At 43.9% G+C, this 26,355-nt stretch overlaps 1 protein-coding gene and 1 long non-coding RNA gene across 2 annotated transcripts in view; both read right to left on the reverse strand.

Moving 5' to 3' along the window:
- LOC116985132 overlaps positions 1–19,304 on the reverse strand; it is a 35,253-nt gene extending 15,949 nt beyond the window's left edge. The window contains exon 1 of the long non-coding RNA XR_004415210.1: positions 18,668–19,304. This is a non-coding gene — a long non-coding RNA (uncharacterized LOC116985132). The remainder of the gene's footprint in view (positions 1–18,667) is intronic.
- A 90-nt stretch (positions 19,305–19,394) lies between these two features.
- On the reverse strand, positions 19,395–23,333 carry LOC116985133 (potassium voltage-gated channel subfamily A member 3-like). Its single transcript, XM_033039600.1, has one exon. It carries the CDS (start codon positions 22,483–22,485, stop codon positions 21,034–21,036), a length of 1,452 nt encoding a protein of 483 aa, XP_032895491.1. The 5' UTR covers positions 22,486–23,333; the 3' UTR covers positions 19,395–21,033.
- Between the last annotated feature and the right edge of the window lie 3,022 nt (positions 23,334–26,355).

Below are 26,355 nucleotides of genomic sequence, written 5' to 3' on the forward strand. Positions count from 1 at the left end.
TAAAGCTAAAACTCAATTAATTCTATTTCTTCCATCACTGGAATTCATTTAGAACATAAAACAGGCCCTTTGGCCCACAATGGCTGAACATGATGCCAAGATCAACTCGTATCTGCCTGCACATAATGGTGTCAGGGTGAAGATAGTCAAGAGCTTCAAGTTCTTTGACATAAATATCAACAACAACCTGCCCTGGGCCAACCACACAACAAAGCACACCAATGCCTCTACTTCCTCAGAAGACTAAGGACGTTTAAGCATGTCTCCAACGACTCTTACTAACTGCTGCAGATGCACTGTAGGAAGCATCCTATCCAGATCGTCACAGCTGGGTTTGGCAACAGTTCTTCCCAAGATCACAAGAAATGTCAGAGAGTTAAGGACGTAGCCCAATCCATCCTGCAAACTAGCCCCCACTATCCCTCGCCATCCACTCCATGATGGATTGGGCTATGTCCACAACTTTTCCTCAGCCATATTGAAGTCTCTGCATAAAAGCAATAAGAGACAGGAACAAATAGAAGACAAACACCACGAGAATGCATTTTGTTCACGAGGATTTTCTAGGTGATGTTGCAGGAATTCCTTTACGAATTTACTTGTAATAATTATTTTACAGTCACTTATTTTCTTCTGTAGCCATGTACATAAGAGCATAGAAATGTATAGCACAAGAATGGGCCCCTCGGCCCACAATGTTTGTGCCAAACATGTTGCCAAGTTAAACTGCTCATCTGTCTGTACATGATCCATTTATTACCTGTACATCCCTGTGGCCACCTATAAGCATCTTAAACGCCACTTTCATATCTGCCTCCACCACCACCCCTGGCAATGTGTTCCAGGCCCCCACTACTCTCTGTGTAAAAAAAAAAAACCTGCCCTGTACATCTCCATAACACTTTCCCCCTCTCACTTCATAGCTATGCCCTCTAGTGTTGGACATTTTCACCCTGGGGAAAAAGGTTCTGACTGTCTCCTCTATCTATGCATCTTCATAAATGTATGTACTATGCAGACCAGTTGGTGACCAGTGTGAAAGGTTAGGAAAGGTTTGGGAATATTGGTAAATGAGGGACCGAGGTTGCGATAACCACATTAGGACAAATAAACTAGTTGTTCTTGAAGAACACAGAGAGAAAGTGGTTATCTAGGCTGCTTCCTCTCATTTCTTTGTCTTAAAGATAAATATTCACCTGAAAGCCAATAGCTGTTCATCCTTGCTCAATACCAAGGTTGTAGCTGTAACTGCAGCAGATTTGAGGTATCAGGCAGTGTGACCTTACTGATGAGATGAAAATACATCTCCCTTGTTGATCCTCACTGAGTATCAGGAAGGACACTAGCTCCCCAAAGCCAGGGTATTTAAGGTGCATTTTCGTAACTGAGCTCTGCCACCTCTCCAACCATCTCCTCTCTCCCACTTCCCACAGCTAGCTTTGTTGTGCGTGACCTCTATTCTGTCTCCCAGTCTTTCTGCATTCCAAAGTAAATGCTTCCTAATGCAACCATGTCGGAAAGCAGCTGCTTTGTGTAAATGCACTGATGTCACTGATATCAGCCAGACCTGGCACAACAATCCCGGTAAATATCAAACTTAAAACAACAAGAGAAAGTGCACACACTTGTAGAATGGCATTAGCAGTCAGAAGAGATCAGGACCTAACTTGTTAAAGGTTATTCCTTTAAAGTGTTAATGTGTGGGGATCACTGGTGGGTGTAGACTCGGTTTCGACGCTGTATCTCTAAACTAAATTAAAAATTTAGGACGATAGCTACCACTAAAATTCAAAAATGGCTAAACCCTCATGTCAAATTAACAAAATGAAATATTTCCTGAGTACTTTGATCCCTTAGTGCATGCCAGATCAAAAACAAATCATCATGTGGACTAATAAAAATATGAAATAAGCTTGGATTTAATATATAATCAGTATTAGATGAAGGAAGGAGGTGCAGAGGACCCAGCATTATGGCCATTTGAGTCACACAAATTCATCCTCATAGAATTCACAAATCATCTAAAAAGTTGGGATATGGAATTAAATTAATTCTAACAGAATTTATATTAGAAAAGTAAATAAATAAACACAACACTTCATTTGTGTTTCTTGATGCCTGTGCAAATGATACGGCTTTGCGTTACTGAAGGTCGCAATACGGACTGTTTTCCAGTTATGCAACGCTCCCTTCCAACCCATAATGAGATGGTCGCCTGAAATCGGGAATTATTATTTCAATGAGTTAGAGAAAATCAGAATAGTTGGAGAAAAAATATCTATTTTTTTACAAAATGTCTTTTTCACATGTAAAATGTTAGGCATACTGGCAAGTGTTAGCATTTATTCCAATTTATTGTCCTTGATGGACTAACTGGTGCTTAGGTGTTGTGAAGCTCCCTCCATAACTCCCTGGTCAATTCTTCCCTTCCCTCCCCGGGCACTTTCCCTTGCAACCGAAAGAGATGATACACTTGTCGCTTTACCTCCCCCCTCGACACCATTCAAGGACCCAAGCAGTCGTTCCAGGAGCGACAAAGGTTCACCTGCATCTCCTCCAACCTCATCTATTGCATCCGCTGCTCTAGGTGTCAGCTGCTCTACATCAGTGAGACCGTAGGCTTGGTGATCGCTTCGCCCAACACCTCTGCTCGGTTCGCACTAACCAACCTGATCTCCCGGTGACCCAGCACTTCAACTCCTCCTCCCATTCCGAATCCAACCTTTCTTCCCTGGGTCTCCTCCATGGCCAGAGTGAGTCTCACCGCAAATTGGAGGAGCAGCACCTCATAGTCTGAAGAAGGGTCTCGACCTGAAACAGCACCCATTGCTTCTCTCCAGAGATGCTGCCTGTCCCGCTGAGTTACTCCAGCATTTTGGGTCTGTCATTGTCTTCTCTAAATCAACTTTTTCTGTTGCCTCACCAAAAGGTTCATTTGAATTAATCAAATTCAATTAGCGTGTAACAAATTTAAGCTACTCTTCTTTATTAATTCGATCTTCTCCCAGTGCTATAAATTCCTTTAAATAAACAATATCAGCCTGACCTCTTTCAAAAAGGGTTGCTCCCTACATTCCCCAAATACTAAATGCATATTGGACACTGGTATGTCATGCATAACTTCATTCACAGAGCATTTACAAGCGCTTTGTTGTGCATTCACAAGCATTTCAATTTAACAATGTTTTTAATTTAATGTTTGGATGTCCCAGTCCATTCAATGCACAAAGAGACAGATAATCTAGTGTATTACAGATCTTATATCTGTGGAATATTATGGAGTATTTACTAAATGTTGAAAATATATGCATTTTTTAGGAGGCTAAAAATAATATCTATAGGAATCTATATGAAATTCTTTGAAGAGGAAATTACAGCATAAAAAAGACTTGGACAGAGCCTTTTATAAAGAGTATTATTTAAAAAGCTTTAGGGGCAGGTGTCAGAAGGAAAAGAGCAGTTTGAATGTACAAGAAATAAAAATTTACAACAGAGAAAAAAGAACAGGGATTCTAGCCTTTACAGTGGTTGGAAATGTTTCGTTTTTAGTTTTAGAGATTTACAGCGCGGAAACAGGCCCGTCGGCCCACCGAGTACGCACCGACCAGCATTCCCCGCACATTAACACTATCCTACACACATTAGGGACAAGTTCTCATTTATACCAAGCCAATTAACCTACAAACCTGTACGTCTTTAGAGAGTGGGACGAAACCGAGGATCTTGCTGAAAACCCACGCTGTCACGGGGAGAACGTACAAACTCCGTACAGAGAGCATCCGTAGTCTCTGGCGTTGTAAGCAACTATACTGCTGCGCCACTGTGCCGCCCAAAGTGTTGGGATCATCCTCAGCATTTGGTTCAGGACGGCTTCTATTCATTGTGTCTATTTTGTATTTACATTATGGTATTGTCTGTGTCAAAATTTGTCATTAGTAAGTTCTTTGCAATGCTATATTGTTAAAATGGAACAAAAGCAAAATATTGCCCATGTCGGAAATCTGGAATAAAAGTAGAAAATACTGGCATCATCTGTGAACAGAAAAATAGTTAACAATTCTGGTGTACGGTAAGTTGATAAGGTGAAGGAACAATATGACATGATGTATTTTGTTAAAAACTAACAGCACTAATAACATAGACATAGGACAGTACAGCACAGGAACAGGCTCTTCCGCCCACAATGTCTGTGCCGAACATGATGCCAGGACTAAATCTTATCATACAGAACCTTCAAAAACCTTAGGAGATTGCAGCAATCACAGGGAAACACCAATACCTACTTCCCAAACAAGTCATCATATACTTACTAAAAGTCTGATCTTGTACGTGTGTATATATGTGTGTGCATATGTGGTTGTCTTTATATCTTTGCAAAAACACTACATGGGAACGATTACATTTTTACATATTTCGATTGACATTTTGACTGAGGATCACCTTATCTGAACATTTTATGCTTTATTTCTCGATTTATTCTCGACTCATTACTGATTAAAAGTCGAAAAAGTCGAAAAAAGTCAAAAGACTTTGAAATTAAAACCACCTGCTTCAACTGATGATGCCATAATGGCTCAGCTAGTAGAGATTAGCCTGAATGCAGATTTCATCCTATATTCGCGTTATTCGAGATTAAAGCTTTAAAAATGCCAACTTTCATAAGATTTTTACCTATTCTGATTCACATTTTGCCCCTATAGGCAGAGATCACTTTCACTGAACATTTTATGCTTTATTTCTTGACATTACTGATTAAAGTTTAAAAAAAATCAAAATACCTTGAATTTCAAACCGACCAGCTTCAACTGATGAAGTCACAATGTAAGCTTCAACTGATGATGTCACAATAGATAGACTAGCAGGAGGAGGGCAAATTGCTATTGCAACATGCAGGCAAGTGCAATTGGATTTTTTTAAAATAGCACTGCTGAGGGTGGCAAGGGGAGTGCTGGAATCTTACGTTCGCGAATGACTTGAGTTAATAGACCACGCCTCCCGTGGGGGTTACGGGTAAGGAACGGGGGAGTTGGAGGAGCAGACCCAGCGGGTCTGCACTTGGTCTAGTAAACATATAAATCTTTGATTTTCACCCTCCCCTACAATCAGTCTAAAGAAGGGTCCTGACCTGAAATCTCAGCTATCCAAGTACTTCAGAGATGCTGCCTGATCTGCTGGGTTATTCTAGTACTTCATGTCCTTTTAGGTTACAAACTTGTTTGATTTGGAAATATATTCCCATTCCTTCATTCGTCCAGGGTATAAATCCTGAAACCTCCAGTCCAACTTCTCTGTTAAATTACTTTCAACGGATTGCAATTCCCATAGACAGTTATCAATGACCACAAAGTTGGTTTTGCCTGTGACACTTACATCCTATAAATAAATAAAAAACAAGCTACAGTTATACAGGCCAACAAACATAATTACCTGTTTATCCCAATGTCCATATCGAGTATTGATTCCTTCATACCACTCCAATTTTGCAAGTGGCATGAAATATGAAGAAGGTACATTTTGATGCAGCTTTGTAGAATTCTTGTGAGACCATATCCCCAATACTATGTACAGTTCCTGTCTCATAGTCATATTGCTACCAAACACAGAAACAAGCCATTCGGCCCAATTCGCCCATACTAACCACATTATCTACCAAGCTAGTTCCACTTGCCTGCACCCACATCCCTCCATGTTTAATGAAGGACATCTCATATTGGAAGTTATGCAGCAAGCTCCACTGGGTTGATTCTTGAGATGAAAGGGTTAACATGTGAAAGGTTGCCTACTACTAATACAGAAGACCTCTCCCAGTACTTTTTTGTTTAAACTCCAGAAGAATGTTAATTCAGATAATTACTACAAGCTAAAATGTTGTTTTTTTTAGAAGGCTTTCCTATTAATATACCGGGCAAAAATCATGTGAAGCTCAAAACAAAATTGCTGCCAAATTTCTTTACCCTGATGGCACCCCTCCATGTTTTCCTGTAGACACTATCCCTGGTGATTTGGTCACAGAAAAAGCTCCGTAATTTATTTCATCCTACCTCACTTCAATTTCAGACTTGATTTCCAACAATTCTCTTAATTGGCTTTTCAAACTCTATCCATACATAAACATTCTCACAAAATAGTCTACGTTTCTCAATCACATCCTTGCCCTGATCATCCAAATCGAATCCAAGTGCAAACCCACCCATTTCATCCACTGCTGCAATGGCCCAGGGAGGGCTTTTAGCCACATCATTTGCAGACGTCATTCCCTAAACGCCTCCATCTTCTCATTTCACTATCAACTGAGAGTCATAGATGTGTACAACACCCAAACAGACCCTTCTACCCATCTTGTCCATTAAACCAAATTGCTTAAGCGAGCCAGGCCCACTTGCCCAGGCTGTCCCATATCCCTCAAAAACCTTTCTATCGGATACCTGTCCAAGTGTTTTTAAATGGCATAATTGCACCCGCCTCTACCACTTCCTCTGGCAGCTTGTTCCATATACCCACCTACTTCTGTGTGAAAAGTTGCCCCTCAGGTCCCTTATAAATCTTTCCTTCTCACGTAAAACTTATGCGCCACCACCACTCCGGGGAAAGACTGTGGTTATTCACAATATCTATTCCCCTCTTGATTTTATAAACCTACATAATAGACAATAGGTGCAGGAGTAGGCCATTCGGCCCTTCGAGCCATCATCGCCATTCATTGTGATCATGGCTGATCATCCACAATCAGTACCCGGTTCCTGCCCTCTCTCCATATTCTTTGACTACGCTATCCTTAAGAGCTCTATCTAACTTTCTCTTGAAAGCATCCAGAGAATTGGCCGCCACTGCCTTCTGAGGCAGAGAATTCCACAGATTCACAGCTCTCTGGGTGAAAACGTTTTTCCTCATCTCCATTCTAAATAGTCTACCACTTATTCTTAAACTGTGGCCCCTGGTTCTGGACTCCCTCAACATTTGGAACATGTTTCCTGCCTCTCGCGTGTCCAATCCCTTAATAATCTTATATGTTTCAATTAGATCTCTCTTTGTCCTTCTAAATTCCAGTGAATACGTCCAGTCGCTCCATTCTTTCAACATATGACAGTCCCGCCATCCCGGGAAGTAACCTCGTGAACCTACGCTGCACTCCCTCAATAGCAAGAATGTTTTTCCTCAAATTTGGAGACCAAAACTGCGCACAATACTCCAGGTGCGGCCTCACTAGGGCCCTGTACAGCTGCAGAAGGACCACTTTTCTCCTATACTCAACTCCTCTTGTTATGAAGGACAACATGCCATTAGCTTTCTTCACTGCCTGCTGTACCTGCATGCTTACCTTCAGTGACTGGTGAACAATGACACCCAGATCTCGTTGTACTTTCCCTTTTCCTAACTTGACACCATTCAGATAATAATCTGCCTTCCTGCTTTTGCCACCAAAGTGAATAACCTCACATTTATCCACATTAAATCACCCCTTAACCTCCTACGCTTGGTGCTAAAATCCCCAACCTGTTGACCTTCTCTTTATAACTCTCCTGACCTGGTATTATCCATATCATTCTTTTTTACACCCTTTCCCAGTTTAATCTTCATTCATTCATCCTTTATTTAATTAATAACTTTTAGTCATCTCACAAACTACTTTCCTTATTGGAGGTATTAATATCTTGTCTACAAAGTAGACAAGTTGTGGTTATTTATTGTTATATAAAGCCTGCACGTTTATGAAATACAACCAATGCAATGGGTATTTATTCAGTCCTTTTGAATGGTGAAAACTAATCCAGACAGCATCACATTTCACAGCCACATGAAAAGTCTTACCTTAACCAAGCCTAACTATCTCCCAGCTTGCAACTCAAATGCCAGGACTGTGTGGAAAGTGTTTACATCACAGGCTGAGCAGTGAGGGGTTTGGTATAATCACTATTTCATTACAATAATACAGACATCCAGCTACATGTCCTTGGTCGAAGGCTAGCCTGTTTAAGCAGAATGGCTGCATTGGACATTTTGTTGAAGATTCATTTTCACATCAGCATTCAACACAGATGTCAAGAAATGAGGCACTCTTTGGAAACATTATGTAAATAAATTATGTCTAAAAAGACAACAAATGAACAATAGTTCATTTAAGGTTACCCTTTCCCATCACTTATTTATCTGTTCTTTATTAACTAATGGGAAACAAGAAGCAAAATGTAGCATTTGATAGAGAAAACAGTTTGCACAATGCTGATGAGAGATTTGTGATGAGTTTTAATTGGTATTGGTGATGGCTGGTCGTAGAAAGTGGAAAAGATTTAGTCGGAACCTGAGGGGCAACCTTTTCACACAGAGGATGGTGGGTATATGGAATGAGCTAGCAAAGGAGGTCGTTAAGGCAGAAACTATAACATTTAAGAGACATTTGGACAGGTACTGTATATGGATAGGAATGATTTATAACCATATAGCCATATATAACCATATAACAATTACAGCATGGAAACAGGCCATCTCGGCCCTTCAAGTCCGTGCCGAACAATTATTTTCCCCTAGTCCCACCTACCTGCACTCAGACCATAACCCTCCATTCCTTTCCCATCCATATACCTATCCAATTTAATTAGGTTTAGGGGGATATGGGCCAAATGCGGACTATGGGGCCAGTGTAGAAGGAGCACCTAGATTGGAATGGCCAAGTTGAGCTGGAGGACCTGTTTCCTTGCAGCATCTCTAAGATTCTAAGAAAATATTTTATCAGCCAATGGTTATCACAACATTGAGGGGGCTAAGCAGCAGGCACCAAACACAGCTGAGGGATCATTATGAGTGAGCAATCAATGCATGGTGTTTTTGATGCTGACAGCACACTAGCTCCATGCTGCCTGCTTGTACACATGTTTGCTGCCTCCTGTCAACAGGACCATGGTGTTCGTTCACATTGCCACAGAGTGGTGCCCAATTTCAAAAGTGGCTTGCACTGCATTATTTTCAGCCTGCAGTTTATAAAAGGGAGGTGCACTGTAGGTTCAGTTGAGAAGGCAGGGAATTCTAGAACTCATTTTGACCTGGGAGACTTTCAGGAATGGCACAAAACACAAAGTGAGTGTTCTGAAGCTGCACTGGAGGTTTGGTACAGGAGAGCAATTCTATTTCTCCAGGGAGTTGAAAATGTGGCTGAAATACCCGGTCGTGTTCTAAAAACCTGTGCGGACCAACTGGTGGGAGTTTTTACGGACATTTTCAACTTCTCACTTCTGAAGTCTGAGGTCCCCACCTGCTTTAAAAGGGCATCAATTATACCGGTGCCCAAGAAGAGTAAGGTGACATGCCTCAATGACTATCGACCAGTGGCACTAACGCCGGTGGTGATGAAGTGCTTTGAGAGGTTGATCATGGAGCAAATCAACTCCTACATCGACAAAAACCTGGACCCACTGCAGTTCGCGTACCGCCACAACAGATCAACGGTGGATGCGATCTCGCTGGCCCTCCACTCCGCACTGGACCACTTGGACAACAAAAACTCATATGTCAGGCTGTTATTCATTGATTACAGCTCGGCATTTAACACAATCATCCCCTCCAAACTGGTTACCAAACTCGCAGAACTGGGTCTCTGCGCATCCCTCTGCAACTGGATCCTTGACTTCCTCGTCCACAGACCACAGTCTGTTCGTATTGGTGGAAATGTGTCAGCCTCAATAACAATCAGCACGGGAGCACCTCAAGGCTGCGTGCTCAGCCCCCTGCTGTACTCACTCTATACCCATGACTGCGTAGCAAACCACAGTGCGAACTCCATCATCAAGTTCGCTGATGACACCACTATTGTGGGGCGTATCACTGATGGGGATGAGTCAGAGTACAGAAGAGAGATCGAGCAACTGTCCATATGGTGCCAGCGCAATAACCTGGCCCTCAACACCAGCAAAACCAAGGAACTGATTGTGGACTTTGGAAGGAGTAGGAGGGGGACCCACAGCCCCATTCATATCAACGGGTCGATGGTTGAAAGGGTCAAGAGCTTCAAATTCCTGGGCGTGCACATCTCTGAAGATCTTTCCTGGTCCGAGAACACTAATGCAATCATCAAAAAAGCACATCAGCGCCTCTACTTCCTGAGAAGATTACGGAGAGTCGGATTGTCAAGGAAGACTCTCTCTAACTTCTACAGGTGCACAGTCGAGAGCATGCTGACTGGTTGCATCGTGGCTTGGTTCGGCAATTTGAGCGCCCTGGAGAGGAAAAGTAGTAAACACTGCCCAGTCCATCATCGGCTCTGACCTTCCTTCCATCGAGGGGATTTATCGCAGTCGCTGCCTCAAAAAGGCTGGCAGTATCATCAAAGACCCACACCATCCTGGCCACACACTCATCTCCCTGCTACCTTCAGGTAGAAGGTACAGGAGCCTGAAGACTGCAACAACCAGGTTCAGGAATAGTTACTTCCCCTCAGCCATCAGGCTATTAAACCTGGCTCGGACAAAACTCTGATTATTACCAACCACTTTCTGTTATTTGCACTATCAGTTTATTTATTCATGTGTGTATATATTTATATCATGGTATATGGACACATTTATCTGTTTTGTAGTAAATGCCTACTATTTTCAGTGTGCTTAAGCAAAGCAAGAATTTCATTGTCCTATACAGGGACACATGACAATAAACTCACTTGAACTTGAACACTTGAACTTGATCTGATTTGTGCTTTTGCAGATAACATAAAAATTGGTGGAGCTGTAGATAGTGAGGAATATTATAGTTCAGAGATAAAGGGCAGAAACAGGCCCTTTTGCCCATCGAATTCGCACAGACCAGCGATCCCTGCACATTAACACTATCCTTCACACTAGGGACAATTTAACATTCATGCCCAGCCAATTAACATACAAACTGGTCCATCTTTGTAGTGTGAGAGGAACCGAAGAGCTCGGAAAAAGCCCACGTGGTCACAGGGGGAACATACAAACTCCATACAGGCAGCACCTGTAGTCAGGATCGAACCCGGGTCTCTGGTGCTTTAAGAGCTGTAAGGCAGCAACTCTACCGCTGCACCACTGTGCCGCCCACAACCCCCATTTTCACTGGATACAGCAGGGTATACGGTAGATTAGACACAAATTTAGGCAGGGAACTGGCAGATGGCATTTAATCTGGACAAGTGTGACTAGATGCAAGACAAAAATATACAATAAATGACAGGTTATTTACTGTAGAACATTATGGTACATATGGATCTTGAGCTGCAACTTCACAGTTCTCTGCAAGTGGCAACAAATAGAGTGGGAAAGAACATGCAGCATGCTTGTCTTCATCAGTCAGCACATTGAGTATAAAGCCAAGTCATGTTGCAGCTGTATAAAACTTTGATTAGGCTACAGTAAGGATGTGAAGACTTGGTAATGAAGAAATTTACCAGGATAGACACAAGTTTCTGGAGTAACTCAGCGGGTGAGGCAGCATCTCTGGAGAGAAGGAATGGGTGACGTTTCAGGTCGAGATCCTTCTTCAGACTGATGTCAAGGGAAGGGGCGGGACAAAGATAGAATGTAGGTGGAGACAGTAAGACTGGTGGGAGAAATGGGAAGGGGGAGGGGATGGAAAGAGAAATCAAGGGCTATCTGGTGAGAGAAGTCAATGTTCATACCGCTATGAACATAGCGCTATGAACATTGACTTCTCTAACTTCAGATAGCCCTTGCTTTCTCTCTCTATTCCCTCCCCCTTCCCAGTTCTCCCACCAGTCTTACTGTCTCCACCTACATTCTGTTTGTCCCGCCCCCTCCCTTGATATCAGTCTGAAGGAGTGCAGTTTTGTTCCCCTAATTTGAGGAAGGACATTCTTGCTATTGAGGGAGTGCAGCGTAGGTTTACAAGGTTAATTCCAGGGATGGCGGGACTGTCATATGCTGAGAGAATGGAGCAGCTGGGCTTGTACACTTTGGAGTTTAGAAGGATGAGAGGGTATCTCATTGAAACATATGATTGTTAAGGGATTGGACACGCTAGAGGCAGGAAACATGGTCCCGATGTTGGGGGAGTCCAGAATCAGGGGCCACATTTCAAGAATAAGAAGTAAGCCATTTAGAACGGAGACGAGGAAACACTTTTTCTCACAGAGTGGTGAGTCTGTGGATTTCTCTGCCTCAGAGGGCGGTGGAGGCCAGTTCTCTGGATGCTTTCAAGAGAGAACTAGATAGGGCTCTTAAAAATAGCGGAGTCAGGGGATATGGGGAGAAGGCAGATACGGGGTACTGATTGGGGATGATCAGCCATGATCACATTGAATGGCGATGCTGGCTCGGAGGACCAAATGGCCTACTCCTGCACCTATTGTCTATTGTCTATTGTCATCCTTCTAAACTCCAGAGTGTACAAGCCCAGCTGCTTCATTCTCTCAGCATATGACAGTCCCGCATTCCCGGGAATTAACCTTGTAAATCTACGCTGCACTCCCTCAATAGCACTAAGCTCTGGCCTGCACGATGCACCTTTACAGTCAAACATCCGATAAACATTCTGGTTGTGTAATCCCCTCCAGTTGAAATACATCTCTGGGTCGACATATTGGGGCTGCAAGGCATTATACAAACAGCTCTTGACATTCTGCACAACAGGGAAGTCCACAATCCTCAGATTGCCACATGCTCTCTCGGTCTGCTGCTCTGGCAAGAAACCATTAAATATACTTACAGTAACTTTTTATCAACAAACAAAATAAGTGATCTCCATTTTCTCACAGTGGATAGAAAATCATGAATTGCTGAAAATACCTCCAGGTCCAGTCTGGAGGAATCCAAAAATGTTAAACTTGATGAACATATTGGGCTGGATTGCCATTAGGAATGTGATTCACTCTTTGCTCTGAGTTTATTGTGACTGAAACAAGGGACAATTCTCTTACTGCACTACCAAGGTATTGCCGAGGGAAGTCTTTTAGGACCGAGATAAGAAAATCATTTTTCACACAGAGAGTGGTGATTCTGTGGAATTCTCTGCCACAGAAGGTAGTTGAGGCCAGTTCATTGACTATATTTAAGAGGGAGTTAGATGTGGTCCTTGTGGCTAAAGGGATCAGGAGGTATGGAGAGAAGGCAGGTATGGTATACAAAGTTGGATGATCAGCCATGATCATATTAAATGGCGGTGCAGGCTCGAAGGGTCGAATGGCCTACTCCTGCACCTATTTTCTATGTTTCTATGTTTCTATGTATCACACACTTGTCCAAATGGTTATTATATACTTCTCAGTGCCTTCCATTCTTTCTCCCACCGCTTCTTGCAGTTTGTCCTATACTTCATATCCACCAGTTATTCTTAAATGAAGGTGTGCTTCAGGGGGAATGCCTCCTAAAGCACTTGCTTCTTGGAATATTTCTTCAGAAACTTGAATTCAAAAAAATCAGTCAGCACATTGTTTTCTATGGACGTAGCAATTTTAAAGATCATTAGAAACAAATCAAACCAATGTAGAACATACAAACAGCCAAGTGTAATCAATCTGCAAATAACTGTGTAGTTGATTCCACATCAATGTTGCCCACTGCTTGGAATCATGATTGTTCTTCTCTCCACACCTACAAAGGACATTAGCTGTCTATGTTTTGACACCTTTATCAATCTGGCAGCTTGCATAATTCACACTGAAAGTATGCACATGCATGCCAAGTAAACCACATTGATCTGCTGCCCCCTCAGCTCAGCATCATGACCATTCAAAGATGTAAACTGCAAGCAAGTAAGCTGAATCTGTAACTAGTATACCTTACGAAAATGATAACTGAGGTAATATTATTTCTACAGAACAAATACAGGACAGGAAAATGGGATTAGTGCAGGAAAATCTAAGGATTTAATTTTGGTGGAGAGAGAAGGGTCTTTGGCCTGAAACACTAACGTTGTTTCTGATTCAACAGAACACTGCTTGACTGGCTTTGTTTTCCAGCATTTCCTGTTTTTATTTTTGAATTTCCTCTGACTGAACTGAAACTTATCAAAACATTACTTATGATACTTCCAGTCACCCTAATATCAGCAAAAATCCTAGAGTGCTGAAATTCATGGGGCACATATTGTCACACCACTGGAGAACCAAGAAAATTCCCTTTGTAAAACTATACAGTAAACGCTGGATTTTTGCCCAGACAATACCTCAAGTTGACCAGTTGCATATTCACAAAGACCAATGTTTTGTGCAGAAGTACTATCTATGTCTGATTAATGATCTTAGAATGAAGGAATTTCCAATCGACATTTGATGGCAATCTGTATGATTCATTCTCTCTACAATTACCACACAGTAGCTGCCATCTGTTCCGTGTTAAAGAAAGACTGAGAGGCAATATAAACTAAATAATACAATTCTAAAGGTTGGTCACAAGCCAACAGTCCTGTGATTGAATACCTATGATCCTTTAAAACTAGAGGAGCATTTGAGAAACCCTTAATAATGAAGGCGCTGCAGACAAAAGAAAGGAAAATGTGGTAGGAGTTCATGAAGTACTGAGTAATGAAATACTCCTAAGTATTGTGGTTGCGTTTGGGCGCCATACTATAGGAAGGCATCAGGGATTTGGAGAGACTCGAGGAGAACAAAATAACATTAAGGATGAGGAACTTTAGTTTTATGGGGAGATAAAGGAACGGAGTTATTCATGTAATCTGGAAGGTTGAATTGTTTTGGTAGTGTGATTTAGGATAAACTATTACAATGGTGGAAATATGGGTAATCAGAAGGTAAAGATTTAAAGTGACCAGCAAAGATCCAGAGGTGGCATTGCATAATATGAAATACATTGCTTGAAAGGGATGTAGAATCAGGTTCAACGGTGCCCTCAAAAGCAATAGCATTATTGACCAAGGATAAATATTTACTGGTCTGAGAAAACTAGGATTAATCACAAATCTTTATCAAAAAAAGCTGCAAATGCATTGTTGACTTAAAATACCTTGTCTACACTGTAATGCACTGATTTAATAACCTGGGGGAATTTATTCTTATTACTGCCTAGAGTTAAATACATTAGTATCCGTATATTAGGTTTCCTTTGCTCATATGGTTGTTATTATGCTACTTTAATACGACCGGATGGCGCTTCAATGGCAGCCTCGCCTACAGTCTGTCTGTCCTTTTTGTCTTTTATTTGTTATTTTTAGTGTGTTTAAAATGTATGTGTTAATGTTCTCTGGTTTGTTTTATGTGGGGGGTGGGCGGAAGAACCTTTGTTTCAATCTCTTACCTTGCCGGAGATGCGATTACTGGCCCATGAGAGGAAGATGACCAAGTACGAAGAGCTGGTCATAGACTGCCATAAGCAGGGCTGGAAGGCAAGGGTGTATGCCCATCGAGGTTGGCTGCAGAGGTTTTGCAGGGCAATCACTCTACAAAGCCTTGAGTGCGCTGGGCATCAACAGAATGGAGAGGAGAAGAGCACCACAGAGGCAGCGGAGAAGGCCTCGAGATGGCTCTGGATCAGGAGAGGAGATCCATGGGGAGGAGCGAATGCCACCTGAACACAAGTCGTGGTCTGATCAACCACGGCTGGGTCACCTGGGTGAGGGTGTCTGATGTTGAAAGACCCAAAACACCCAATGACCCCAGGTTACATCACTGATGATGTGTTCAGGAGCAGCAATAGATGTATTTCTTATCAATCCAGATTGTATCTCCGGTCGCTCTGCAGCCTAACCGTGGAGCTGGAGGCCTTGCTAGGGACTGACCATCAGAGCCGATTCCTTGCCTTGGATCGACGCTCAAACCATGGCCTGCGGACTTTAACATCAAGGGCTCGCAGTCTCGAGTTGAGACCGACGTCGGGAAGCTCCAAAAGCCGCACGACGTTCGACTAGACCCAGCTCGGGGTAGATTGCCCGGCGCGGGAGAGCTGAGATTCACCCCCGATGCAGGAGCTTGATCGCCCCGACAAGGAGGGCCCGCCACTGGCTACGGGGGAATAAGATCATCCCGTCAATGGTAAGTTAGAGGCCCCCAACCGCTGGAAGACAAAGAAGGGAGAGATTTAACTTTTTTTCGCAGTGGAATGTGGAGGAGACATTGTGGTGGATGTTTATGTTAAAATGTATTGTGTGTGTTCTGTTACTTTTTATTGGTATGACTGTATGGCAAATCAAATTCCTTGCAAAACATACTTGGCTAATAAAGTATGATTATGATTATGATGATTAAGTGAATCATTAACAATTTATGGATCAATATTTCAGGAATTTCATTGTATGATTTTGTGGAATTGATTTCAGAAACTTTTTTTTTCAAAATTCTGTCAGAGATTTTCTTGTCAATGAATAACTTTATCTGAACATCATGTTCCAGGACAGAAGAAATCAAAGAAGATGGGAAATGTGGCACTGTATTGAATTCCTCCTTTCTGACATCCATGTGATATTTAAACTGATCAGCAACTGATCATAAAACCAACATTAAAAAAGAAAGATTTTGAAAAGAAATCTTCTAGGCCTAAGATGCTTAATTAATGATAAGCATACATTATCAAATATTATTAAAACACACACTATATTCCCTTGATTTTAAAAAAATGAATAAAAGAGATTAAGATGACTGGATTTTGCAGGGGAGATGAAGATGTACTGTCTCCTCTGAAGGAAAGAGTTCAAACAAAGGGACATATACCTTAGGAATGATGTAAGGAAGTCCTTGATTACACAAAGGCTAGTGGAAGTTGGGAACCAGGACTACAAAATAGGTATATTCTACATCTGCATCTCTTTTGATCTCTTACACTTCCTTATCTCTGTACTCCCCCCTCCCCTGAAGCTCAGTCTGAAGAAGGATCTCGACCCGATATGTCACCCATTCCTCTATGCAGAGATCCCGCTGAGTTATTCCAGCATTTTGTGTTTATCTACAAATACACATGAGTGCATGCTTTTCTGACTGCCCCCCAATGCTTCACACCAAAACAATCTAAATTCATCTGTTTCTTAAGCTATATGGCGAGTGAAAATTTGGATGACTGAAAATCAGAGCTGTTTTCACAACCCACACTTTTGATACCTTTACACCAATTCTAAAGAAAGCCATAGCATGACATGCACACTGAGAGTTTGCAAATAAGCAATATATAAAATATTCCTATTAAAATTGGTCACCAAGTATGCTATCCTTATCAATTCTCTACCTTTAAAACATGTAATAACTCTCTATCATTGTCAGTACTCCTAGGCCCATTGCACCAATGCCATCATGCTTCCCCAAATACTTGTGCAAAGATAGTCCTTGTTCAATCTATATTTATTTTTCAAACCAAATAATCGGTCTATGCAGCTCTAAAACTTTGAATGATACCACTTTTTCAATTCTTCTCAATGGTTTTGTACCCAATGGAATCTTTCATCTTTCATTGAGAGATTTTTCCTTTGTTTCATTCCAATGCAGACAGAAAATGCCAAAAGGTACTGCTGTAACCCATTCAGTCACAGATATCCCATTTTAATTCACTTATAACTGCAGCAGCATCAAATGCCTTGCTTATACTGACTCCACCAGGTGGACCAGGAATATACAACACAATATCCTAATCAGGTATTGCTGTATGTATAACATAATGCCTCAGAGAGAGAATTTTAACCTAAAAATATGCTCCATTGCACTGTACGTAACAAGAATCCAAACCCCTGATTAATTAATTCTACATTTTCAAAGTATAAACCAGGTAAAAATGTTACATTCCGCTTTAAGCTCATTTTATAGAAATTAAATAATACGCCACATTTGAGAACTCACACAGCTCTCACCAGTTACAATTTCCCAGAATAGTTAACCTGTTTGTGTTGATGGCATCTCTGAGCTGTCCACATTGGGAATTTGGAAAGAGAAGTGGCACCATATTTAATCATTGCTTTCAAAAATAAATTGGATAAATATAGGAGGGATTTAAAACAAATCATGGCTACTGGGGAGTAAAGCAGAGGGGGATTGGTGGAGTTTGTCCAGTGTTGAGCCATGGTGGTGAGTCCTTCCATATCCAAGAATCCTGCAAATCCTTGACCAGAACATGAGAAATGGGCAAAAATATCTGTACAAATACTCCCATTGCCTTTATACTAAAGATACCGAAGGTGCTGTAATAAAATGTACACAATTCACATCCTCAGGGCAAACCCTTACCTCGAAATCAACGAGTTACTTGAGCAAGGAACCGATATTTCCGTGGGTTGTTTGAGAGAAGATAGCAAGGATTCCCTACGGAATCGTTTCCATCCATCCGAACAAGACACAAATATACATAGACCTGGTATTGTTAGCAATGTCGTCAGCGGGAATCATTCCAGACGGAGAATGCTCGACATTTACATCCCTCAGAGGACAAAAGGTTATCCTTTGCCTCCTTTAGAAACACTCCTAAATTTACAATCAAGTCTGGTGCTGCCCCGTTGCCCTAATTCCATCCCGAATTGGCAAGTGAGAAATCTGGGCTCAACTGCAATTCAAGGGATTGGAACATTAGAAACGTTGCACTTTTATATTTATTTCCTTTTGAAATCCACATTGTGGAAAAGGCACACACAATATTTAAACAAATCGCACTTACTTTTACCAGCCATATTTCCTTATAGCGAAACTACAGACTTAGCGAAGTTGGTGAGCTATAACTGTGCAAGGAGACAAGTGATATTGACGTTGTAATTGTGACCGTGGAACGATTGCACTCACCTCACACCGTGCCGTCACAAACTGGCCACTCCATGTCTCTTGGTTTTCCCGGTGACTGGAAACCTCTCCGTCCCCCTGTGTGGCATGCGAAGCTATTTGGCTGCGTTTAGTCCTTTCCTGAGACCTCCCGAGGCCTTCACAACGGACTTGGGAATTTCAAGCAGCTCAGTGGCCCACTGGGTCGCGTCTGGTGATCGGTCAGAGTTCGCTAAGGAATTATCAGTCATTGCTTCAAGTTCCCCAATGTGTGTTCCGACACTGAAAGTCTTGAAATGATCAAAGGGAGCGTCCCTCGTCCTTTTCCCGAGGGACTTCGGTTCCGAATTCCAGTGAGAGTTGGCTCCCCTCTCCACGTGGAATTCCCGTACAGTCTGTGACTAGGGCGCGAACTAACTACGACTAACTGGGCTGCTTCACGTCGGATTTGGCCCCTCGATTTCACAGCAATCCGCCGGTCGTGAGTTTGTCAGAAATCCGCTCGCCAATAGGCAGGGTCAATGTGGCTACTTGTCAGGCAATTTGTCAGGACACACACGAGGATCCCTGTGCTGGGGTTTAAATCAGTAATGTCGAAAGAAGGAACTGCAGATGCTGGTTAATACACAAAAGGACATCAAGTGCTGGAGTAACTCAGCGGGTCAGGCAGCATCTCTGGAGAACATGGATAGGTGATGTTTCGGATCGGGGCTTCTTCAGATACAGAAGGGTCCCGACCCGAAACGCCAGCTGTCCGTGTTCTCCAGAGATGCTGCCTGACCTGCTGCGTTACGCCAACATTTCTGTCCTTAAAGTCAGTAACGGTTGGAAATAATTTCAATTGATAAATTTTGCCAGTTTGTAATTGAAAAATAGCGATTGATTATTCGCAAAGTAAAATGTATTCACGTTGGTTTCGATGCACAGCTGCGCTGTTAAAACAGAGTCAAGGTTGGGCTGAATTGGAGATATACAAGGAACTGCAGATGCTGGTTTACAACACGTTAGTTGTGTCGTTCTGGGAGCTAAATTGTAACACGTTGAGCCATTGGATAGAGAATAATTCGATCCTGCTCCACGGCAGTGATACATTGTCTAGAGGCTGCAGCCAGCGATGTTTGGGCGCTTTTGTAGAATAACGCAGTCAGTTGTGAAGGGTTTGTTCTCATTGACAGCTCGGGCCGGCGGGCGAGAAGGCGGTTGCTATGCCGACCGCCGACGCCACGGGGAGGTGCTGACGAGTCGGCGGCGCAGCCGGAGCTCACACGTGTCCTTGTTGTGTCTCTCCTCGGCCACGCTCGTCCTCTCAGGAGGAGTAGGGCTGGCGAGCAAGCGGAACCGCGGGAGCAGCACAAAATGGCACGAATGCAAGCACAGCCACCGTTGCTTTAACGTACCGATCCCCCTTTCCTCACAAATGCGAACTTCGATATTAAAAAAAAACACAATGTCGCTGATGGTGAACAAGCGAAGGGGCTTTAGCCCGCTCTCCGCCCGTGGAGCTTGGAGAGGGGCGATGGCACGTCGAATTGATCGAATTTATTAGCTATTCTAATGAAAAGTGCTTGACAAAACCTCCGGAGGGTCGGGGTCAGTTGAATGGTGGAGTCGTTGCAATTTGGGCGTTCATTTCTGACATTGTACCAGAAGCTGTTTGTTCTCGTTCGTGATCCACCTTGTGCTCCTCTCTCTCTCTTTCTCTGATTGCTATTTGATTCCTCGCTCTGCCGCCTCCGCTTTCTTTGCAATCGTTTTCCAACCGGTTTAAAAATCCTGAAGCATTGTTTCTTGCCCCTTGGGGTCAGGCGTTTTTCCGCTGAGGTGGCGAAGGGTGGGCGTGGGGACTAAACCCACTTCCCCGTGGAAACACACACGCTCGCTATCGAAATCCCCGAACCCCCGCCCGGCACAGAATCACTGGGATCGGTGAAACAATACATTTGGTCTGGGCTTTTGTGTAGGAAAGAACTGCAGATGCTGGTATAAATCGAAGGTAGACACAAATTGCTGGAGTAACTCAGTGGGACAGGCAGCATCTTTGTAGCGAGACCCTTCTTCAGTCTGGGTTTTTTTTTTAATTCAATTTAGCTGGTATGCTTTAAAGATCAGCTGAAAGTAGAATAACGGGCTGTGTAAATCAAAGCAAAAACAAGCGGCGGTCTCCTTAGAGGAAACCGCAGAAAATGTCGACAATTTAACATGTTGATCGTAAAGCTAAAACAGTGTTGAACAATCCGACGCATTTCCACCGCCGAGATCTAATTCTGCCACGAATGTGTTTGTACAATTTTCAGCCTCCGTGGGATAGTGAGGCTGAACATCAGAAAATGTCTGTTGTTAACGTGACTTGATGGAGATTTTTTCAGTCCCCGCTCCGTCCCTCCCGCCCATCATACGTCGGTGAATGTTTTCCTGGTTTGGTTGTCTGACGACCTCTGTTTGATGGGGGTGTAGTCGGGGTACTGATGATCATTGATCAACGCGTCCACGTTGTCTTCCGCTTCGCTCTTGTTGAGGGACTGGTCGCTGGCCTTGAGCTGCCCCATGGAGTTCGCCTGTTGCCCGCTGCTGATGTGCATGTACTCGACTTGCTCCTCATGCTCGTTCTCCCTGTGGTAGAAGTAGTTGAAGTTGGACACGATGACGGGCACGGGCAGCGCGATGGTCAACACCCCGGCGATGGCGCACAGGGACCCCACGATCTTACCTCCGATGGTGATGGGGTGCATGTCCCCGTAGCCTACGGTGGTCATGGTGACCACTGCCCACCAGAAAGCGTCTGGGATGCTGGAGAAGCTAGAGTCCGGGTCGTCCGTCTCGGCGAAGTAGACGGCGCTGGAGAAGAGGATGACACCGATGAAGAGGAAGAACATGAGAAGACCCAGCTCCCTCAGACTGGCCTGCAGGGTCTGGCCCAGGATCTGGAGACCCTTGGAGTGCCTGGAGAGCTTGAAGATGCGGAAGACGCGAACCAGCCGGATGACCCTGAGGATGGCCAAGGACATGGTCTGCTGCCCGTTGGACTGGTGGTAGACCAACTCAGTGAAGAGGGTGATGAAATAGGGGATGATGGCCACGATGTCTATGATGTTCATGATGTTCTTGGAGAAGGTGGATTTGCTGGGACACGAGAAAAATCTCACCAACAGTTCGAAGGAGAACCAGACAATACAGAGAGTCTCGATGATGAAGAAGGGGTCGGTGAATATGTTTGTCCCCAGCGTGTCGGTGCCATTGACGGCCACCGTCCTGGGCTCCAGGCGCGCATCTTCGCGGAACACGGGCAGGGTCTCCATGCAGAAGATGATGATGGAGATGAGGATGACGAGCACGGACACGATGGCGATGCCCTTGGCGGAGCCTGAGCTCTCCGGGTACTCGAACAGCAGCCAAACCTGCCGCTGGTACTCGTTGGCCGGCAAGACGCGCTCTTCCTCTTTAATGAAACCTTCCTCCTCGCGGAAATTGTCGATGGCCTCTTCCCCCATCTCGTAAAATTTAATCTCCTCCATGAAAATGTCGACGGGCACGTTCGCGGGTCTCCTCAGCCTCCCGCCCGACTGGTAGTAATAGAGGATGGCGTCGAAGCTGGGCCGGTTCCTGTCGAAGAAATACTCGTTGCGAAGCGGGTCGAAGTAGCGCATCCTCTTCCGCGGGTCGCCGAGCAAGGTGTCGGGGAACTGGGCCAGGGTCCTCAGCTGTGTCTCGAACCTCAGCCCCGAGATGTTGATGAGAGCCCGCTCGCAGCACTCTTGCCCCAGCAGCTCGGGGTCGCAGCTGCCCTGAGAAAACGTGGCCAACGCCACCGACTCGTCGATGTTTTCCTCTGCCACCAGTGTCATCTTGGGTCGGGGAGCTCTCCTCGCTCCTCACCGATGGCTGGGGCCAAGTTGGGTCTGCCTCCGTCTCTGATCTGCCCCCAGCGCGCCGCCTCGCATTTCCTCGTTCAGCCCCCGCCTGTGGATTCTCGCAGCCAGCCCCGCTCCGCGCCTCCGCTCTCTCTGTCCCACATAGACACGGACAGATGGGCAGGGACTCAGCATTGAAAATAGCTCAGCCCCACACCATCGCCGGCGCTGACGTGAAGCCGACGCTCCTCCACAGCGAGAGAATCACGTCTGACTCTCCGCGCAGACAGAAGCTGCCCCTTCCCCGACTCACACGGCGTACAGTCGCCCTCCCGGGCGGCGTTCACCCCTCCGATTTATACTCCACGGGACTGACGTTGGACCTCCCCCCTCCCGCCTTACTGAGTGACACTGCCGGCAAAGATTCAGCTCCACACCCCCATTCTGTGCAACTCCAAGCTGACTTTGCCAGCTCCCCACGGCTGCCTCGCTCTCCGTGCAAGTCAATGTCTGCTCGTTACCTTGACCATGTGGGAAAAAATGTTAACGATTCGAGTTACTGCAGGAATGACAGTAACTCGTGGATCGGGAGAGAGTGGATGCGCGAGTGTGGGGGAGAGAGAGACCCGCGGGCCAGGATATGATCGCCCTCCACTCCAACAGAGAGCCGACTGCACAGGAACGTGAACCATCCAGGAGCTGCTGTAGCAACAGGCAGCCGCCCGCCTTTTTACCACCAGGGTCCCCGGTGCTGAGCTCCGGTGGGGAATGGAGGGCGGTGAAACACCCCCTCAACTTCCAGAAGTGAGAGTTCATCTTTACAGGAAGTTTTGTATAATTTCACCTTAATCTATGACATTGTGCATATGGAAACGGACAGAATAGGAGCAAACCTTTATCACGATACATAATCGCTCGATACCTGGAGCTGTTTTTATTGCAGTTTCTACTAAGGTTTATACTATCATTGTCGTTTACAACTCTTGCACCGTCCCAACATAAACGTCCCGACATTACTGAAACACTTGTTCATATGTTACTAATCCCCAACTGCACCAACTGCCCCAATAAAGTATTATTCAGCAACTGGCATCTTTCTTAATGAAAACAGAAGTTGAGGCTTTCGAGGGATTTCACAACATAGTCCTATGACCCAGTGTTTCACTTCCCCATGTCAACACATGTTTTATAACATTTGTTTCAATCTTAATTTTTAAAGACAATACCGCCTCGAAAGTTCTTTTTTAAGACCAGTTCATGGAAATTACCAACACAGGCGAAAATGCACGAAAAAGTGAGTTCCCGGATTGTACGTTTGGTGATTGCACCACCTACTGTATCGCTGAAAGTCGGCGCAGTACTGACCCGAGGGGTGGGGGATGAGGTGGGAGGGGGTGGGTGGAGGGTGAGGTGGGAGATCCACACCCCAGGCCCCTATGCTACGATTCCAGTTAGTAAACGTGCGCCTGCATTGGGTAAAGGCAGGACCATCCCATCTATTTGCGAATGACTTTTACAGTAGTTCAGCCTCGTTAATGAAGATCCACCACCAGGTGCTGAAAGTTAGTGGTCGTGATGGAATGATATTTTAGTGCAAGGAAAACCGGAGAAAAAATTTAGACTTTTTTAAACTCCAAATTTCTGACATGCATGCTTAAAATAAAACGCATGCTTCTGAAATGCTTCCCTCAGTTTGTTGAAACCTATGGACAACGAGCTGTCCGAACCAAGTGAGATGATTGAAATAGTGACAGTAAACGGAATTGGTGGTCTGTTCATGTTTAGGGTGATGGGTTCGCTTTGATTTAACGTGTATAAAGCTGGAGCAGTAGCACAGCCGCATTGGATCAGTAAACCCGGTTGTGCAGCAGCTGTTAAAGAGAGTCAGATCAGAGGGTACTTTCATGACGCCAAGATCATCCCAGTAGTCTGGGCAAGGATCTGACCAAAGACCTTTGACTTAAACCGTGAGAGTGTAAGAGGAGAGAGAGCACATTTGTTTTGGTGCAAGGATAGGCACTGTCAGGGCGTTAAGTTTCACTCATTTTAATTAGGATTAAATATTATTTTATGACAAGATTTTTGTGTACATTTGTGGTTAATATCTGTCAAGGTCCTTTAACTTTGAGAAGCAGGGATACGTGGGTGGGCAGAGGAGACTTTCAGACTGATTTATAGAAGAGAATGCTAAGGGTTCAAGCTTATTTGGCAGATGTATTTCAGATGTGTTGGCTAATGGAGTCTAAGTGAAACATGCAATGATGGGGGTATCTCAGGCATCTCTGTCATGAATAGTTTGCTGCTTCTGCTGAATTGTCTTGGCCAATCTCTTCCTTCTACTCTTTCTCATCTGCTTGAAGAGGTCCTGCCTGCTCTTGCTTTGCCTCCCTGAATATCATCCCTCAACCCACTGAATAATGTAGAAGAGGCACCAGGGCATCTGAAGTGCTGAATGTAACGTCTAGTTGCTTTGCTTCTCAAAGTTAAAGGACCTTGACAGACACGAACGACAAATTTACACAAAAGTCTTGTCATAAAATAGTTTTTAATCCTAATTAAAATTAGTGAAACTAAACAACCTAACAGTGCCTATCTTTGCACCAAAACAAATGTGTGCACTTTCTCCACTTAAACTCCAACAACCTTAAGCAGATTCAAGTCCTGTGCCTCGTTTGTTGTTTGCCTACTGACCTGGCTGAGTTATATGGGCATAGCTCTTGTCTCGAAACAATCAATTACTAAACTAACAAGCCTGTGTCAAGGGGAAAATATTCAAAACATACTATCCTTTGAAGGAATAAGACTCCACAAATTGTAAAAGGTATTACATTTGAAGGTTAGAATGATTGTTTGACATTAGTAACCACTTTAATGCCTTTAGAAACTAATTTAACCTTTAATACCATAGAACCATTCACCATGGAAACAGGCCCTTTGGCTCAATTTTCCCACGCCGACTAAGATGCCCCATCTATACTAATCCAATCTGCCCACATGTGGCACCGTATCCCTCTAACCCCTCCATGTACCTGTCTAAATGTCTGTTATTGTACTTACCTCAACTACCTCCTCTGGCAGCTCATTCCACAATGCAGCAGTCCTAAGATTTTCTGGTGTTAACTAGAGGGTGAATCTCCCAACACCACACAGTCACATATCTTTACATATTGATTTTATCAGGTGCTTCTGACAGTGCAGCCCACACAGCAGCAAGGTATTTTGGATTATAATCTCCAGATTACTGTATGTTTCAATTGTTTGATTTCCTACACAATAAAGCACATTTGCCACAGTGTCACCATTAAAACTAGACGCTGGCCATTATATTTTTGATTGGGCATCTTACACCAATAAGGATAACATGATTCGTAGTCTCTAGTGTGAGAAACTGGGACTAAAGGTATTTGGTGTAGTGCAGTGGCCTGGTGTGTTATTTCAATCGAAATCCATGCTGTTAAATGAGACTAAGTGCTTTGGACACCATCATTGAGTTTTGAGGATTTGCTCTGGGTCCTCCAGTTTCGTCCACATCTTAAAGACAGGTGGGTTGGTAGGTTAATTGGCTATTGTAGATTGGCCCTGGTATACCCAATGACCTCTTGCAGCAGGCCCAGTCCACCTCAAGATTCCCCTCAACCATCTTTCACATTTCTGTAAGACATAAAAGAAGGCCATTTCAGCCCATTGAACAATTCTATTCACCTACTAATTATACACTGACTTTTACTTCCCACATTTTGTTCAACCCCATCTCAGTTCAGCCACTCACCTACATACAAGGGACAATCTACAGTGGCCAATCAATCTATTGACCAACATGCTTTAAAGTTGTGGAGGAAACTGGAGCATCTGGAGGAAACCCAT

This window comes from Amblyraja radiata, chromosome 21, assembly GCF_010909765.2.
Source record: "Amblyraja radiata isolate CabotCenter1 chromosome 21, sAmbRad1.1.pri, whole genome shotgun sequence".
NCBI lineage: Eukaryota > Metazoa > Chordata > Chondrichthyes > Rajiformes > Rajidae > Amblyraja > Amblyraja radiata.

Excerpts from the sequence above, each read along its gene's own strand:
- LOC116985133 (XM_033039600.1), bottom strand. The coding sequence starts at position 22,485 with ATGACACTGGTGGCAGAGGAAAACATCGACGAGTCGGTGGCGTTGGCC.